Source organism: Dipodomys ordii, unplaced genomic scaffold, assembly GCF_000151885.1.
Source record: "Dipodomys ordii isolate 6190 unplaced genomic scaffold, Dord_2.0 Scaffold71, whole genome shotgun sequence".
In the NCBI taxonomy this organism is placed as follows: Eukaryota; Metazoa; Chordata; class Mammalia; order Rodentia; family Heteromyidae; genus Dipodomys; species Dipodomys ordii.
In genome coordinates, this window is record NW_012267287.1 from 1,343,061 (window position 1) to 1,362,332 (window position 19,272).

The following is a 19,272-nucleotide window of genomic DNA, read 5'->3' on the forward strand; positions in this document are numbered from 1 at the left end:
TAACTAACAAACTGCGTCCCAATCTCCTTTACATTTTCTTGTTTTTTAGGATAGGTTTAAGAACTTGGCAGGCTTTTAGTCTTCCTTTTTAATATAAAAATAAGCTTGCTGAATTCTATACATTTACTTAGATTTCTTTTGAACTTGAATTGTGACCACCAATTAAAGAGCACTGGGATCTTTACACAAGGCCATATACTCTAAGATCATGAAATCCTTCCTCTTGTACTCCTATTTTCTTCCATGAGCTTTATCAGAGTTTTATCCTTACTTTGTCCTGCTACTGTCTTGAGAGCCTGCTGGGCCTCACTGTCTAGCTCCTCCTGATTTCTCTGTCTGCCCTCCAGCCATTCTCTGCTGGCTTGTGCCCAAAGGCAGGCTAGCTCCCTTCAGGCCACATAATCTGGATTCCCTCTTCCGTCTGCATGAATTCCATGTTTGGGTTCCAATAAAAGACTCAGGGAAGGAAGGGACAGAGACAGCTCATCTTGGATCCCACTGGTGGACAAGCCCTTTACTGCCTGTCCCAGAAGGCATCTCTCTTTCATCATGCTCTTGCCTCTGACATAGCTCCATGCTTCAGCTCAGTTGACTCCTCTGATGGCTTTGGCTTCCCCATAAAACTCTGGTTGAGGAAAATTATTATTACTATTTTTAGTTGGTTGTGGGGCCTGAACTCTGGGCCTGGGCGCCGTCCCTCAGCTCTTCAGCTTAAGGCTAGCGCTCTACCACCTTGAGCCACAGTGCCACTTCTGGCTTTTTCTGCTTATGTGGTATTGAGGAATCGAACCCAGGGCCTCATGCATGCAAGGCAAGCACTCTACCACTGAGCCACCTTCCTGGAAAATTATTTTTATAGCACTACTATCTAAACTAAATGCTCAGCTTTTATATTATCTATCATTAGAAACATCCCTATTAAAGGGGGAGGTGTTTTATTTTTTTAGCACTTTGATTTAAACTCACAGCTTGTGCTTGTTTGACAGGCACCCTACTGGTTATTTTAGGATAGGGTCTTGCTTTTTGCTTGGTCCGATGCCTGGACCTTAATCCTCCTATTTCATGCTTCCCACTCCCAACTTCTCACAATGAATGGAGTCTTATGAGCTCTTTTGCCCAGGTTGGCCTTGAGTCATAGTCCTCCTGATCACAGGCTCCCAGGTAGCTAAGATTAAGGAAAGAGCCACTGTGCCTGGTTAAGAGGTTCAGGCCTTATCATTCCAGTCTTCTATTTCTTGAGTGAGGTGCAAGTGAATCAGGCCTAAACAAAGGTTTCACTTCCTTTACCTTAAGGATGCTGCCAATACACCCTGTGGGGTAGGTGTGAGTGAAAAGACAGCTCTTGTACAATTAGAACTTAAATGTCTTGCCTTCAATTTTGAACAAAGGTCCATCATGAGCTTGTAGAGTATCCTCAGGTCCACACGTACATTCTGACTCTTTAAAAGTGCAAAAGTATAACAATTTAGAAAAGCAGGGCACCAGTGCTCATCACAGTAGGACATGAGAATATGAGAACTGCCATCAGCACCAGAGTGCTGCTAGCGAGAAGCTGAGGCTCTCACTGGCTGTGTGTTTCACCACATGCCTCAAGTGGACATGGTTCCCTCCACAGAAGGTACCTCCAGCATGCAAGTGCAGGCTAGCTAGACCCTGTCTCCAAGACCAGCATTTTCCTCATTCCTCTCCCAGAACGAGAAACAGATCACAAAGAGCATACATTAAAAAAAAAACCCTCATAAAATATTCTGCTGTGTACTTGGTGCATTAGTGAATGCCCACATTAACATGCATTAGTAATAATCATGGGGAACAATGATTAAAAGGCGCAAAGCGAGAGCACAGACCTCTCAGCTCCCACTGTCTCCACCACCCTGCCACACCTCCCCAACCCCCCCGCACAATAGTGGCTACATCCACACCTACCTACCCATTCTCTCCTTAGGAGAGAAGCTTACGAAGGTGCAGGGAGACCCACAAATGGGCTATTTCCAACAGACAGAGAGGGAGACAGAATGAGATCAGCTCCTCCACCCAGTCTGGCTTCTCCCAACAAAGAGTTGCAGGCCATCCTGCTCAATACCCAAGGTTGAACAACCCTACTCCAGGCAGTTCAGAATGTTCACTACTGAAGGTCTCAGACGGGGATGGCCCAGTGGGCCAGGGGCTGGCTGTACACCTGGCCCGGCTCTCCTGTCAATGACCCATCAGAGAAGTACATATCTGCATGCTGAGACCACCATCAGGAGAAATCCCACATGGCTGATGCAGGAGCCCTATTAACTCCAAAATGGCCGCACACTCCTATTCTACTTTGAACAGTCGCAGGATGAGCCATCTCCTTGGCATCACTCAACACTCTAAGAGCCTCAAATCTTTCCAGTTCCCTCCTCCTTTGCAAGTTGCCCTACTGTTCCCTGTAAAGTATTGCCATTCTCAGAAGTTCCTTCTACCAGAGGTTCCTTCCAGTTTTCTAAGCAATTCAGCAAAAACTCTATGGGACACAGACCCTCCTTTCACACAGGCATGCACAGGGGGAAGATACTCAGGTTGGTGCCTCTGCATGCTTGCCTGCCATGTTTCCACTAGGTGACCTGACCCGAAGAACCTGACTTCAGACGTATTGCTCCCTAGCCCCTCTCCTCCAAGGCCTTGCTTCTCTAGGCAAAAACTATGGGCATCCCCAGCAGGAGGGCTTGAGATGTTCTGCCACAAGGACTGAGGTGGCCATCCCAGAAGCTCAGGCATAGTGGTCATGTTACCAGCATGAGGTGTTTGTAACAGGGAAGCTCTCAGCTCCCAGAACAGGTGACTGACACCAGAATCACACTGTGAATTGGATTTCTCAGAAGTATCTCGGGGGGGCTGGGAAGGTGGCTCAGTGGTAGAGCACTTGCCTTGCATGCTCGAGGCCCTGGGTTTGATTCCTCAGCACCACATAAGCAAAAAAGAAAAAAGCCAGAAGTGGCGCTGTGGCTCAAGTGGTAGAGCACTAGCCTTGAGCTGAAGAGCTGAGGGACAGCGCCCAGGCACAGAGTTCAGGCCCCACTACCAGACCCCCCCCCCAAAAAAAAAGAAGTATCTCAGGGGCTGGGAAGGTGGCTTAGTGGTAGAGTGCTTGCCTTGCATGCATGAGGCCCTGGGTTCGATTCCTCAGCACCACATAAGCAGAAAAAGCTGGAAATGGCGCTGTGGCAAAAGTGGTATATAGCGCTAGCCTTGAGTGGAAGAGCTGAAGGACAGCACCTAGGCCCAGAGTTCAGGCCCCATGACTGGTCAAAAAAACAAACAAACAAATAAAAAGAAGTATCTCATCCGTATTCACCATACGCCACAAGAAATGCCAAGTCCAAAAATATTTGTGTAGAATATGGGCCAATGAATGTTGGAAATGCTCTTTTTGCTATTAAAATGTTTCTTTAGTAAATAGGGAAAGTTTATTTAAAAAAAAAGAGGTGTAGCAAGGTGGACAAAAATCTCATTTTAAAATGACTCACCACACTTCTTGTTGAAGAATCTGTGTTCACTCCACTTACTTTGACTATGGTAGACTTTTCAAGGTGTTTTGCTACCAGGTCCTGGAAAGAAGGTGCAGTATCACTGGGATCTATGAGCCATGCAGCTATCTTGGGATCTAGCCCTACAAAACCAGCAACTGAAAAGGAACATTTCATTTAATCTTAAAAAGAAAAAGAAACCTTTAAGTGGTGCTTTTTCTGCTTTTACAAGGTTCTTAAAGCTTAAAGTATGGGAAAGGGAAATAAAGGAGGAGGCAACAATGCTTGATAAGAAATGCACTCATTACCTTGCCCACGTAATTATAACTCCTCTGTACGATATTTTCACAATAAAATTTTTTTTTTTGTCCGTCATGGGGCTTGAACTCTGGGCCTGGGCGCTATCCTTCAGCTCTTACAGCTCAAGGCGAGTGCTCTACCACTTGAGCTACAGCGACACTTCCGGTTTTCTAGTGGTTTATTGGAGACAGGAGTCTCACAGTCTTTCCTGCCTGGGCTGGCTTTGAATCGCGATTCTCAGATCTCAGCCTCCTGAGTAGCTAGGATTACAGGCGTGAGCCACCAGCGCCCGGCTAATAAAAATATTTTTTAAAAGATTGAAGTAAATAATAATATTATATTGTCATCCCTTCAAATTACACAGCTAGGTACCCATTTGATTTTATCATCTCAGCAATTTGTGTGTGTGTGTGCGTGCGTATGCACATGCACATGTTTGTGTGTGTGTACATGCCAATCCTAGGACTTAAATTCAGGGCCTAAGAGCTGTCCCTGAGCTTTTTTGCTTAAGGCTATAGTTTTGTTTTCAGCTTTTTTGGTAGTTAACTGGAGATAAGAGTCTCTCAGATTTGTCTGCCCAGGTTGGTTTCAAACTGTGATCTTCAGAGCTCAGCTCCCGAGTAGCTACAATTATAGGTGTGAGCCCCCAGTGCCTGGCTCCTCAACAATTCTCACTCTAGAAAGGTGGCCTCAGCACACCCAGGCTCCATGCACATCACTAGCTGAGAAGGGACGGGCTTTGGGGCCAATTAGAATTTAGAGCTTTCAACAATACAGATAAGAGCCTGAAGTCAGAATCTCTAAAGACATGAGTCTAAGATTTATAATTACAAAGCAGACAGTGTCATAACTTTTACATCTGATCATGCAAGTGTGAGATGACTCTCTTATGAGAGCAGGTTTGAAACTGTAGATGAGACCCATAGTCAAGGTGACTGCTCACGCCAGGTCAGCAAGGCATGACTTCACACAGCACTGCCTGGTAACACAGACTCACTCCAAAGGACCATTTCCATTGCCTTTCTTAAACTTTTAGTGTAAGAGTCCTTACTGATAGATATTTTGAAAGTCCTTGGGGAAATCTGACAGCACTGGAAAACTCTGGAGGCTGGGCCCTGGAAATTCTCAAAAGTGAAAAGACTAAGTCTGCCAATCAAATCTCCACAGTGGGAAGAAAATGTCAGTAGCTGAAAAAGAAATGTTAGGCCAGGTGTGGAGGTACACTCTTCTAATTCTGGCACTCTGGAAACTGAGACAGGAGGCTGGTGTATCTGCAGACAGGCTGGACTACATGAGACACTCTCTCCAAAACAAACAAAAACAAAACAAAAAAACTGCTATGGTAGGCTGCTAGCCCTGAGCAAAAAAGCTCAGGGACAGTGCCCAGGACCAGTGTGTGCACACACACACGTGCATGTGCGTGCACACGCACAAAAATTGCTAGGTAGATTTAATGGCACACACCTATGATCTCAGATAAAGTCAAGAATATATTTTGAATATCACTATGCTAAAATTTAGGAATGTAGGCAAAGACAACAATAAATGATATACAAGTAAGAGGTATTATAGAATGAGTGGGGAAATTCAAATACTAATTGGAATCTAGAAATATGAAAAGATTACTGCCAACTCTAAGGGGATATGATGGAGCCTCCTTAAATGTGGAATAGTTATGCTTTTACTCATATACCTGAAATATTTACAGCTTAATTTTATGGTGCTTAGGATTTGTTACAAAATATCAAGGAGGCTAGGATTTGGGGTGTGGCAAGTCAAAGAAGAAAAGGATTGGTAGCTTCAAGTTGATAACTGTTAAAAGAAGGTAATTTTATGTGTGCTAGAAAATTTCTACAATAACCAAGAACAGTGGCTCGAACTTGTAATCATATCTACTTGGGAGGTAAAGATCTGGGATTACAGGTTGAGGCAAACTTAGGCATACAAGATGTTTAATTTTTATTTTTTGTCGGTCATGGGGCTTGAACTCTGGGCCTGGACGCTGTCCCTCAGCTCTTCAGCTCAAGGCAAGCTGAAGCTCGAGCCACTTGAGCCACTTGAGCCACAGCGCCACTTCCAGTTTTCTGGTGGTTTAGTGGAGATAAAAGTTTCATGGCCTTTCCTGCCCGGGCTGGCTTTGAACCATGATCCTCAGATCTCAGGCTCCTGAGTAGCTAGGATTATAGGTATGAGTCATAGGCGCCCAGTGGCATACAAGATTTTTAGGACATAATCTCCATCAATGTTGGGGTGAGGTAGCATGCAGCTGTCATCTCAAGCTTTAGGAGGTTGGGGGGAGCACAATGGGTGGGTATAGCAGCATACACCTGCCATCCCAGGGACAGCAAGAAGCACAGACAGGTAGATCATGTTTCAGGCTGGGTCAGGCATAAAGCAAAACCTTTTCTTGAAAATAACCAATGTGAAAGTGTACTATAAGTATGGCTCAAGGGGATAGCAAGTACAAGGGCTAAGTTCAAACCCTAGTACTACCAAAAAAGAAAAAACACTACAATAAGAGCTTCTGTCCCAAAATCTTATGACTATTTCCAAGTCTGCACATAAATAAAAATATACAAAGCTGGGCACAAGCAGCTCACACCTCTAATCCTAGCTACTCAGGAGGGTGAGATCTGAAGACTGAGGCTTGACGCCAGCCTGGTCAGGTAAATCTGTAAGACATTTATTTCTAGCCAGAAAAAAGTTGGTAGTGGAGCTATGGCTCAAATGGTAAATTGCTAGCCTTCAGAAAAAAGCTTAGGGATAGTACCCAGGCCCTGAGTTCAACCCCTGGAATTGGCACACAAAAAAATTTATACAGTGAACACATGTGGTTCCTAGATTCTAGTGTGAACATCTTCACTACATTTGCTTTATCACTTGTTAAATAAAAAAAGATTAGGTGGACATAGCAGTGAGGAATGTCTGTAACATTAGCACTAAGGAGGCCAAGGTATGAGGATTTTGAGTTATGGGCACCATGGCTACACAGAAACAAAAAATTCCAAAGCGAGGCACTGATGGCTCACGCCTTTAATCCTAGTTATTCAGGAGACTGAGATTTGATGGTTGTGGTTCAAAGCAAGCCTAGACTTTTGAGACTTATCTCTAATTAATCACAAAAAGGCCAGAAGTGGCACAGTGGCTCAAGTTGCAGAGTACTAGCCTTGAGCAAAAGGAGCCCAGAGACAGCACCCAGGATCAGAGTTCAAGCTCTAGAATGGGCAAAAAATAAAATGTCTATAGGTACTTCATATCTTACCACAATCTGAATTCAAGTCGTGTAAGTGTGAGGAATATAAGAAGAAGTCAAATAAAGGTAAAAATGGAAAACCTTCATTATACATGGCATCCCATACTGTCAATTAATCTGGTGAATGTAAAGTACTCTGAAAATCTTTGATTTATCAAGTTAATTTCCAATACAACAGTAGGCTTATAGCATAGAAAAACTCTCTTAATGCAAGCGATATGGAAAGGACTTTGTTCTAGTTCATTTTAAATACATGCAAGGACTCATACTGTAGAAAATCTCATGGTGATGAAGCTCTCGCTTCTTCTACATCCCTTAGTAGATGGAGAGAACTCACACTAGAAAAAGTCCTATGCAAGAAAACAGTGGGCTAAAGCCTTTGGAGATCACAGCTGCTTTTGAAGCCATGAAAGAACACATGGTGGAGGAAAATCTCAGGAATGTAAACAATGTACTAAAGTCTAGATATTAAGAATACTTTCAAGTACATGAAAAAGCTCATGAAAAAAAAAAGAAAGAAAAAGCTCATGAATAAAAAAAGCCTATGCATGTAAACAAGAGGGCAAAGCCTTGAGAATTCAAGTGCTCTTCTCAGACATGAAGGAACTAATATGGGGCAAAAAACCCTGTAGTGATAAAAAAAAAAGTGTGATAAAGCCTTCAGGTATGAATTCCTTCAGCTGGGCAATGTGGTTCACAACTGCAATCCTAGATACTCAAAAGGACAATGTCTGGAAGACAGGTTTGAAGCTAACTGGGCAGAAAAGTCTATAAATTCTGTCTTCAAAATAATCAGCCAAAAGCCTGGCTGGACTCGTGGTTCAAGTGATTGAGCACCTCCAGCTGAACAAGCAGAAGCCAAACAAGTATAAAGCTCTGAGTTCAAACCTAGGGATCAAAAAAAGGAAAGAAAGGAAAAGAATCCCTTTGAGTCCATGAAAGAACAACTAGAGGGCTGGGAAGGTGGCTCAGTGGTAGAGCGCTTGCCTTGCATGCTCGAGGCTCTGGGTTCGATTCCTCAGCACCACATAAGCAAAAAGATAAAAGCCGGAAGTAGCACTGTGGCTCAAGTGGTAGAGCGCTAGCCTTGAGCTGAAGAGCTGAGGGACAGCACCCAGGCCCAGAGTTCAGGCCCCACGACCAGACCCAAAAAAAAAAAAAAGAAAGAACAACTAGAGAAAAATCATGATTATCAACAATGTAGTAAAGCCTCCAAAGTCACATTTCCCATACAGTATGAGTTCTCTCATCCTGGAAAGACACCATAGCAATATAAGCACTGTTATAAGCAACATAAGATATTCAGATGTTCAATTTCTCTTCGTATTTATAGACAAATTCACTGGAGGAAAATGCTATGAATAAAAAAATATGGTGAAGCCTTACATTTTTTCAGTTCTTTTAAGAGCATTGAGGGACCCACACTGGAGAAAAGCCCCTATAAGGTATGGATTGTTTTTCATGCAGAAACCCATACCTATAGCCTACACACATCTGGGCTATATGGTACACATTACTTCATGCTCCAAACCTCTGGCCAGTGCTGCTGTCTTCCTTTATTATTTTTTTGAAACATGGTCTACTTATGTAGCCCAGGTGGTCCTTGGACTCATGATCCTTCTATCTCAGCCTCATGGGTGAGGATCACACACATATACTACCATGCTTGGGCCGAATGTGCTGTTCTTGACATTGGGTATGACTAATTTTTAAGACCAGCTAATTCAATGATGTCTGACAATTATTTCTAAAAATGAAGGTATTACTACAAAATAAAACAGAAAAACAAAAATGTGTTGACAGTGTTGTGATGTTTATTTTCACTCTGGTCTATAGTTCTTAGAAACCATGTGTTGTTTATAAGCTGTTTGTAGTAAGAGTCCCTTTCTGACTATACCCTTGTTGTTTTAATTACTAAAGGAATATAAATAGGTAATATTTCAAGTATAACCTGGACATATGGAGGGCAGAGATTGTTCCTGCTTAGGGCAAGTAAGGTATTTATCTGCATTGAATGGCCAGCAGCCCTGGAGTAAGTGACAAGATGGCACATATCATTTCCCCACCCCAGGAGGAGTTAAAGAGCTACACTGCAAAGTCAATCAGTGCTGCAACTTACCATGCTTCCAACTGCCCTCACCACAGAGCTGCAGCACTGTCTTCAAAAAGTCCTTAGCATTAAAACAAACAACAGGGCATTTACATTTCAGGGTCTGAAACAGCACGTTCCTAGAAAACAAAGAAATTCACTAATTTAGAATTTAATTCAGAATTTTAAACTTAGAAAAATATTACCATTACTCTACTGATGGTTATTATTTAGATTAACTAACGAATCCTATGAGGTAGATAACTTACCTTTTTTCTTTCTTCTTCCTCCCTCCCTCCTCCCTCCTTTTTTCCTTCCTTTTGCCAGTATACGAGTTTCAACTCAAGCCTGTGTGCTTGATCAGCTGGTAATATACCACTTGAAGCACATCTCTAACCTTGCTTTTTGCTGGTAATTTTGGAGATAGCCTTATGGACTCTTTGAACCTTGATCCTTTAGATTTTAGCTTCCTAAGTAGGTAAGATTGTAGTTGTGAACCACAGGCCTACGCTGGCATTATTTCTTCTCTACTTTTTTTTTTTTTGTCGGTTATGGGGCTTGAGCTCTGGGCCTGGGCAATGTCCCTGAGCAATTCAGCTCAAGGCGAGTGCTCTACCACTTGAGCCACAGTGCCACTTCTGGTTTTCTGGTGGTTAATTGGTGATAAGAGTCTCACAGAGCCGGGCACCGGTGGCTCACGCCAGTAATCCTAGCTACTCAGGAGGCTGAGATCTAAGGATCACAGTTCAAAGCCAGCCTGGGCAGGAAAGTCTGTGAGACTCTTCAATAAATCACTAGAAAACCAGAAGTGACACTGTGGCTCAAGCGGTAGAGCGCTGGCCTTGAGCTGAAGAGCACAGGGACAGCGCCCAAACCCAGAGTTCAAGCCCCATGACTGACAAAAAAAAAAAAAGAGTCTCACAGACTTTCCTGTCCAGGCTGGCTTTGAACAGTGATCCTCAGATCTCAGCCTCTTGAGTAGCTAGGATTACAAGTATGAGCCATCAGCTCCTGGCTTCTCTACATTTTATACTTGATGAAACTGAAACACAGAGGCTACATACCATACTCCATAGCTTATTCCTGAGCAAAACCCCAAAACCTGCAGAGAAAGGCTTGAGTTCCTGCACAGAAGATACGCACTTAAACCTGGGCCCTAAAAGAGAGTCTCCAATATATTCTCCCTGGAACACGCTCCAAACATTCCAGCCTCCTCAGTCTCATTGAGACTCAGACTTCTGGCTGCTATACTTGATTCTTCTTGACCACACTTCTCCCAAAAGTTTTGTAACCTGCTCTAGTGCTGCTCTGAGAAAGGAACAGCCTCTCTCAGGTCCCTCTGTACTCCTGTCCACAAACTAAGTGGCTACATTGGAACTATACACTGTAATGTTTTCCCACTCATCACAGGGTTCATGAATGTGGGATAATAGTTCACCTTCACCAGACACTTATCACGTGGCAGATTCCCCCCTAGCACTGCATTAAATCAGTGCAGCACCCCTGATCCTGTCTATTAGGCAAGTATTTATGCACTGTACGGGGGAGGGGACCTAGACTGAGAAACTTACATCTAGTAACTGGCAAGGCTGGAGTCTAAAACCATATTTTCTCTATCAGTGTAACTCTAAGCCACCACATCATAAAACTCTTCTATGGTAAATGTTTATTAATACATTAATAAGGCTCTCTAGGGTGAGGGAAGGAAGAAACTGCACAAAGAGGTAGCACACAAAATGAACCTACAGTCAGACCTTGCTTGCTTACTCTACAGACAGTATCAGGCATTTTGACTTCTATATGAACTGACCTTGATTTCCTTAACAACAAGGCCAGGCTGGTAGGCAGACAAAGTACAAATAGCAAGACTTCAGGTTTTAGCCTAGATAGATTGGCCAGGGGCACATAGTAGGAGAGATGAGGAGGGAGCTCCCTCATAATACTGTTCCTGCTGAGATACGGGGTCTGGGATGAGGTGATCTAATCAGCTGTGCTGTCTCTGTTAGGAGACAGGCAGACTGGCTGGAATTTTTCTTGGACAGACCAAGAGCAAAAGAGGATCTTGCAAAGTAAAAAGGCTGAAATAGAATGTATTTTATAAGTCAATTATATGAGTCTGTCATGTCACATTTGAAAAAAGGTGGCTATAATTAAAGAAGCTAGGGGCTGGGCTGGGAAGGTGGCTCAGTGGTAGAGTGCTTGCCTTGCATATTTGAGGCCCTAGGTTCCATTCCTCAGTACCACATAAATAGAAAAAGCTGGAAGTGGCTCTGTGGCTCAAGTGGTAGGGTGCTAGCCTTGAGCAAAAGAAGCTCAGGGACAGTGCCCAGGCACTAAGTTCAAGCCCCAGGACTGGCAAAAAAAAAAGAAGCTAAGGGCCAGAGTCTAGCTTGGTAGTAGAATTTGTGATTAGCATGCACAAGGCTCCAGGTTCAATTCTCAGCACTGCAAAAATAAATACATTAAAATTAAAAAGCTAGCCAGGTGCCAGTGGCCCACGCCTGTAATCTAGCTACTCAGGAGGCTGAGATCTGAGGATCACAGTTCAAAGCCAGCCCGGGCAGGAAAGTCCGTGAGACTCTTATCTCCAATAAACTACTAGAAAACCGGAAGTGGCACTGTGGCTCAAGTGGTAGAGCGTTCGCCTTGAGCTGAAGAGCACAAGGACAGGATACAAGCCCAGAGTTCGAGCCCCACGACTGACAAAAAAAAAAATTAAAAAGCTAGATTTGGGCTTAAAAGACATTTGAAGGGCTAGGAAGGTGGCTCAATGGTAGAGTGCTTGCCTTGCATGCATGAAATTCCTCAGAACCACATAAGCAGAAAAAGCCGGAAGTGACGTTGTGGCTCAAGTGGTAGAGTGCTAGCCTTGAGCTGAAGAGCTGAGGGAGTGTCCAGGCCCAGAGTTCAGGCTCCACGACTGACCAAAAAAAAAAGACATTTGAAAGCTGGGCACCAGTGGCTCACACCTGTAACCTTTGCTACACAGGAGGCTGAGATCTGAGGATCACAGTTTGGTGCCAGCCAGTGTAAGGAAATCTGTGAGATCCTTATTTCTACTTAACTACCAAAAATTTGTAAACAAAACTGTGGCTCAAGTGGTAGAGCTCTAACCTTGAGCAAAAATGCTCAGGGACATTGTCCAGTCCCTGAGTTCAAGCCCCTAGACCAACACACACACACACACACACACATACACACACACACACACACATACACGACATTTGAGTTGAAAGTGAAGACTGATCTATGACTTTATTTCTTTGAGCCTGTTTTCTCATGTATAAAATGGAACCAATAAGATCTAACACATAAAGATGAATATTTGGATATGTGAAAAGATATTGCATTCATGTGTATATTAATTTATGTGTATATTAATTAAACTTATGTAAATCCATTTAGAATCCCAAAGAAAGTATCATAGAGTTGAGAATAATGCATCCAATTTTATGGTACATGAGGTAATATTATAATTAGATAATAATATAATTATCCTGGAACTTACTAATGCTCATTCATTCAATAATAACACAGAATAAATATTACGTACCTACTTTGCAGCATTGTTCTTGGGGATACAAATGTGAATAAAACAATTCCTGCCGTCAGAGAGCTAAGGAGTGTACACTGAGTGGTCCCTCAATACAATGACTATGGAAGGCACACAGACTGAAGATGGGGAACTGTGAGGTGGGATTATGTGTGGTGCTGGCATGGGTACTATCTTATCTAGGTGCTTCAGGAAGGCCTTGCCAACAAGATCACCTATGACTGAAGACATGAAAGGCACAGTAAGCAAAGTCTGGATGATGAGGGAAAGCAAAGCTTTTTACAGGAGATGTTAACTAATAAATGTGGAGGAAATTACAAAATTAGAAAAGAAGTTGGATCAAAGTAAGCCTTTAGAACCAAATTCCATATACTACATAGAAGAAAAGAAACCAAACTAAAGAACCCCACAATGAAGCTGACAGGTAAACGCAGGACACAGGATCTTCTACAAGATGATTTAGATTAGAAGAGATGAGATCACCAAATGTTCCGTGTGAGCCTTTGTGGGGGTTTCTGATCCCAGCACATCTACTGCAGAAAGACATTTTTAGGTAACTTTTGAGAAACTTGGGCTAAAGCAGGCATGTAAGCAGGAGATGAGGAAACGAGTAGATACCTTACCTGGCAAACAGACTATGTGCCTCTTGTTCTTGGCTAGGGATGGAAGGATGTTCTGTGTGTATGTAGATGTACCGTTCAGTGGACACAATGTCCTCCTCCAAACTACCACCACAGACTCCTGGGGAATCCAGAGGACCTCTGGTGTTTTCTGGATGACTCTTCAGTAACATCACAATTCCTTTAACGGAGGAAGCTGGAGTAACCTGTAAAAACACAGCACAACTAAGGGTCAAAATTAAACGCATACATCTATTACCCAAGATATATCATTTTATAATGAGAGAAAGTTAGAAGACAATAGAATAATATCTTTACTGAAAGAAAAAAGATCAATTGATTTTTTTTACTTTTTTTATTAATTCTTTTACTGTACAGAGGGGTTACAGTTACATGAGCAAGGTAATGAGCACATTTCCAATCAAGCATTGTTGCCTCCTCCTTTGTTTTCCCCCTACCATCCCTTCCCTCCCACCTCCATAACTATTCCCCCCAGCCCTAGAAGTTGTAAAATTTGTTTTCAATGTAGTGTCTTGTATATCTCGTTGTTACAATGGGTCAAACTATATCCCTATTTAAGCATTTTGTTTATTCCCCTTCCCCTCCCCAAATCAGAGAAGTGTATGTACAAGATGCAGGGCACTGGAATCAAATACAGTGAAAACAGGGGTTACACTGTGTCTTGGTGCCTGGTCACTGTCCTTGAGTTTTTGTGCTCAAGACTAGTGCTCTACTATTTGAGTCAAAGTTCCACTTCCAGGTTTTTTGGTGATTAATTAGAGATAAGAGTCTCATGGACTTTCATGCCCAGACTAACTTCAAACTATGTTCCTCAGCCTCCTGTGTAGGTAGTATTACAGGTGTAAGCTATCAGCATCTGGCTTCAACTGTTACTATTCTTATAGATGTTTAAATTTTGAATCTTCTTGGTCATTGCTGAACTTTTATAGCTTGCTTGGTGTCCTCTCTTGAGATGGAGTCCTGTTCCTCTTTTTGACCACAGGGAGCTAGGTTTATTTCCTGTCACTATTTTGACATCTTGCTCCAGTCTCCCTAATGGTATTTTTTAACCCAGAAAAGTATCTTTTAAAAATGAAAAGTCTTCAATTTAGGAGTGGGCAAAAAATATTGAATTTCACCAAAGATGATATGTGAACAGTCAATAAGCAATCAAAATATGCTCAAGGTCAAGGTCATTTTTTTTTTTTGGTTGTGAGGCTTGAACTCTGAGCCTGAGCACTCTTCAGCTCAAGGCTAGCACTCTACCACTTGAGCCACAGTGCCACTTCCAGTTTTCTGGTGATTTATTGAGATAAGAATCTCACAGAAGCCGGGCACTGGTGGCTCATGCCTGTAATCCTAGTTACTCAGGAGGCTGAGATCTGAGGATTGAAGTGCAAGGCCAGCCCAGGCAGGAAAGTCTGTGATATTATTATCTCCAATAAACTACCAAAAACCGGAAGTGGCGCTGTAGCTCAAGTGGTAGAGCACTAGCCTTGAGCTGAAGAGCTGAGGGACAGCGCTCAGGCCCAGAGTTCAAGCCCCACGACTGATAAAAAAAAAATTTCACGGAGTTTCCTGCTCTAGCTGGCTTTGAACTGTGAGCCTCAGATCTCAACCTCCTGAGTAGGTAGGATTACAGGCATGAGCCACCACATCCGGCTTAAGGTCATTGTTATTAAGCAAATCCAATTTATTTTTATTTATTTTAAAATTTTTTGTTATTATAAAGGCGATTACAGGGGTTACAGTTAATTAAGTCAGGTAAAGAGTATGTGCCTTTTTGGACAATATCACCCCTATCCTTGTTCTCTCCCAGTTTTTGCCTCCCATCTCCACCAGCAAATAAAATTTAAAAGCACCATGAAATACCATTTCACACTCACTAGAATGGCTAAAGTAAAAAAAGATGGGGAATATTTGCAAAGAGGTGGAGACTGTGAAACCTTTACACTTTACTAGTGGAATATATTCCACTGCAGCTTGCTAGTCTCCTAAATCACTTACCGCTGGTGGGGAAGAAGAACTTAAAAGTCTTATTTCTAGCTCCCCTGTCAAAATCAGACACTAAGAAAAGGACCTTCCTTTCATTGCTGTTTTGAGATAGGGTCTCACTATGTTGTCTAGGCTAGTTTCAAACTCCTGGGCTCAAGCATTCCTCTGTCTGCCAAGAACTGGACTACAACTGTGCCATCATGCCCAGGAAAGAGGGATTTCTCTTATGGAGCAAAAGTAACAAACTCTATCAATGTTTACTAACCTGGGTAGCTGTTATCTGGGTGTAACCATCCTTATATATCAGAGTTACCACCAGGGCTGCTGCCTGCTTGAGCATTTCCATCAGCTGGCTTTTTGCCAAATCATCCAAATACCTAACATCACAAACCTGCCTCTGGAATGTTGTTGAGTGGCTAGAGTTCCCAACCTTATCGTCACGTTCTTCCAATGCCATGTGTTTGCTTGTTTTCTCTAATGAATTACTACATGCATTATATTTTCTTTTGGTATTCATGCTTTCCTTCTTTCCATTATTTACGTTTTTCTTTAGGAAATGCTGTCTTGTATGTTCCATTTTCTGTATAACTGAAACTTCTTGATCACACTGTGGAATTACATAGCTGGGAAGAATCAAAGAGTTTGTGGTTGTCTGCATTTGCTCAGCAGACAGGTGACCCGTGAGCTCAGTAATGGAGGACCCTCTTGATGTCTGACTTGTTAAAGACTCAGAAGTCTGTGGACAAATGGAAAATATTTTGTTAGAATATGTTCACATTTCATAGGATATTACCTATGTTCTGTTTCATTAAAACATGGGACAGCATAGGATAGCTCTATTAATCAAACTAATTTCTGTTAAAATTGTCCAAGATAATGTGAGGAAATAAGCCTCACATTTCCTATGACCACTCTTTCTTGCTCTCCCTCCCTTTCTCCCCTCCCTCAGGATAGAACCCAGGACTTTGTACATGTTAAGCAAATGCTCTACCACTAAGCCACATAGCCAATCATTTAACCATATTTTCTTTCTTTTTTTTTTTTTTTAGCATACATTGGTTTAGCTGGGTGCCTGTGGTTCAAAGTCTGTAATCCTACTTAGAAAGTGAGCCCAGACAGGAAAGTCTGTGAAACTCTCATCTCCAACAAATCACAAAAAAAATCTTGAAGTAGAATGGTGTCTCAAGTGCTAGCCTTAAACACAGAATCTCAAAGACAGCACCCAGGCCCTGAGTTTAAGACCCAGAACCCACACTCCATATGCACATCATTGTAGAAAGGGAATCCCACGGACATTTCCACATCGTCTACAATGTGTCATAATCAACCTCATCCTCTCAGTGCTCCTCCTAAAACAATTCCAATAGGTTTCATGGTTCTATTTTCATATGAAAATAGTTTTCATAGTTTTATCTTCATGCAAATAAGTCAGCCCTAGTAATCCTCATGCACCCCCCAGTACCTATCCACATCCAAGCCAGTTTTTTTTTCTGTTCATTTTTGTTTTAGTTATAAAGTGACATCACAATATGTTAATTGACCTACTAACTAAAGAAGAAAGTGCAGATCAATAGTGATCTGGTAATGAGTGACATAGTTTTCCAGCATCCCTGTCCATTTCATTGTAAGATCCATGGACAGTAATAACTTGTCTTTAACATTTATTTTCAATTTTATCATATGGAGACCTTCATTTAAACAATTAATTTGAAATAATTTGGAAAAAAAGCTTTAACAGTTGGCTATATGAAACAGAAAATTTTACATTTATACTTATTTTTATTATAGAGAATTACTTGTTTTTCAAGAACAGACTTTCAAGCATAAAATTTATAGATTAAGAATTCTGTGGAGGAGTATACAAGAAAAAGACTCAGGAAAAATGGGAACTCTAAGATTTCAGATGTTGCTCATGTATTTTTTTAGGGTATGATTATGGATATCAAGTCACCAGAGTGTAGTTTTAATCACAGTGGATATATTTGAAATTTAGCATGACAGTTTTAAATATTAACAATATGTCACAAATCATATCCTTTACAATTTTCTAAACTTGTGGTAAGTATTTTAATTTCAGCTTAAAATATGTCAGGAAGTCCATGGATTTTCAAAATTCAAGTCCTCATCCTATCAGCCCATCCTGTCCACACTAGAGACAGCTCTACCACCTCCCTATTTTGCTACAGGAAGTTTATGTTGAAATGATGATAAGCTGGGGCCTGAACACAGGTTTGCTCAGAGTCCTTTCTCCTCACCACTAGGCACCTCCACCCATGTTCCTTACACAAGCTCTTCAGCAAAATGACCACTTCTCTCTCTGATACTGTTTCCAGGTCTTTCTGACTACTTATTTTCACTATTTCAAAATTCTAAGCTTTCTATGATCTCCCAAAATATATCTCCATTCTTCCTTGACTCTCTATAAATGTGGGATCATCAAACTAGCCAACTCCTAATCATCCACTAGATCTCAGTGCAGATGCAATTTTCATACTTCAGAAAGACTACCCAAACTCCTGTCTCTCCAACTCAAAAAATCAAATTAAAACAGTATAAAGTTTAAGTTACATGGCTCTCCTCTACTTCCCAGAGCACTCTGAATTCAGGCCTGTTTTGGCATTTCTATTATGGTACAGATCTGTGTGATATGTCTCTTTCTTCCCGTTCCCTCATCCTAATCAAATTCTATTGCTTCTGAAGAACAGAAACTCTGTGTGTGTGTGTGTGTGTGTGTGTGTGTGTGTGTGTGTGTGTTGGTACGTGAGCTTGTGCTCAGGGCTTTGAACTTTTGTTCCTTTCACTCATGGATGATGCTCTACCACTTAAGCCATACCTGCAGTCTTACATTTTGCTGTTTAACCAAAGACCAGTCTCCTGGACTTTCCTGCCCCTGCTGGCTTCAAACCACAGTCCTTAGATCTTAACCTCTGGAGTAGCTAGGATTACAGGCCTGAGCCACTGGTGCCTACATTTTTTAAACCATTATATCTACAGTGCCCAAAGTATAACAGGACATTTAATAAGTATTTGTTAAGCAAATAAGGTTTCGAATTATTCTATTTGCAATGATTTACCTTTCTTTCTAGTGTTTGATTCATCCTATTTTCAAGTATTGCTGAATACTCAACACTGGGTTTGCTTATCATATTTGCAGCTTTAAAAACAAAAACATAAGGTATTAAAATCATTGAAATATAAATCATTCAATTAACTAAATATTGAAAATAGCCTCTATAATCATGTTATTTGCTTACCATTAACTTTTGTAAAAGTTGTAATAAATTTCACAACCAAAATGCATAGGACCTTTGCTGTAAGTTGATATATAAAGCAAAATTCAAATGAACCGGAGCCAGATCTATTTAATTATGAAATGCTTGTTTAAGATGATGACTTGGCATTTGCATCTGAACTTTTGATTCTGAAAACCCAAATTCGACACTTTATAGAACCTGATAAGTGTTAACGGTTTATTTAGACTTTGTTTTATTTTAATAAGCCTTGGTTGCAGTGAGATGGAACCAGAATTTGATCCCAAGCAGTCTGACTTAGAAGTCTACGTCTCAACCACTGTGATATTTCCTCTGAAGATGTAACTACCACCAGGAGAAGCACATGGGGAAAAAGAATGTCCTGTACAACAGAAAAGTTACTAAAGATTAACCTAACAATCAAGGCATAAGACACTCAATATGAAAACTCAAAAATGTTTTTCATGAATGTGCTGATCCTGGGGCTTGAACTGTGGGTTTGGGTGCTGTCCCTGGGCTTTTGTGCTCAAGGCTAGTGTTCTACCACTGTGAACCACAGCACCATTTCCAGCTTTTTGGCAGTTAATTGGAGATAAAAAATTATCACAGACTGGGCTGGGAAGGTGGCTCAGCGGTAGAGTGCTTGCCTTGCATGCCTGAGACCCTGGGTTCGATTCCTCAGCACCACATAAGCAAAAAGAGAAAAGCCGGAAG

At 41.7% G+C, this 19,272-nt stretch overlaps 1 protein-coding gene across 4 annotated transcripts in view; it reads right to left on the reverse strand.

Annotated features, from left to right (window-relative positions):
• Positions 1-19,272, reverse strand: part of Poln (polymerase (DNA directed) nu) — a 107,493-nt gene that overhangs the window by 75,527 nt on the left and 12,694 nt on the right. For 3 of the 4 annotated variants that reach the window (XM_013023930.1, XM_013023931.1, XM_013023929.1), the window contains exons 2-7: positions 18,382-18,461; positions 15,569-16,043; positions 13,316-13,508; positions 9,170-9,279; positions 3,498-3,655; positions 1,371-1,439 (exon numbers count right to left, since the gene is read on the reverse strand). In XM_013023930.1, the coding sequence (XP_012879384.1) occupies positions 1,371-1,439; positions 3,498-3,655; positions 9,170-9,279; positions 13,316-13,508; positions 15,569-16,043; positions 18,382-18,461 (1,085 nt within the window). Of the gene's footprint in view, positions 1-1,370; positions 1,440-3,497; positions 3,656-9,169; positions 9,280-13,315; positions 13,519-15,568; positions 16,044-18,381; positions 18,462-19,272 lie in introns of all 4 variants that reach the window. The other variant, XM_013023928.1, reaches the window with a different exon arrangement.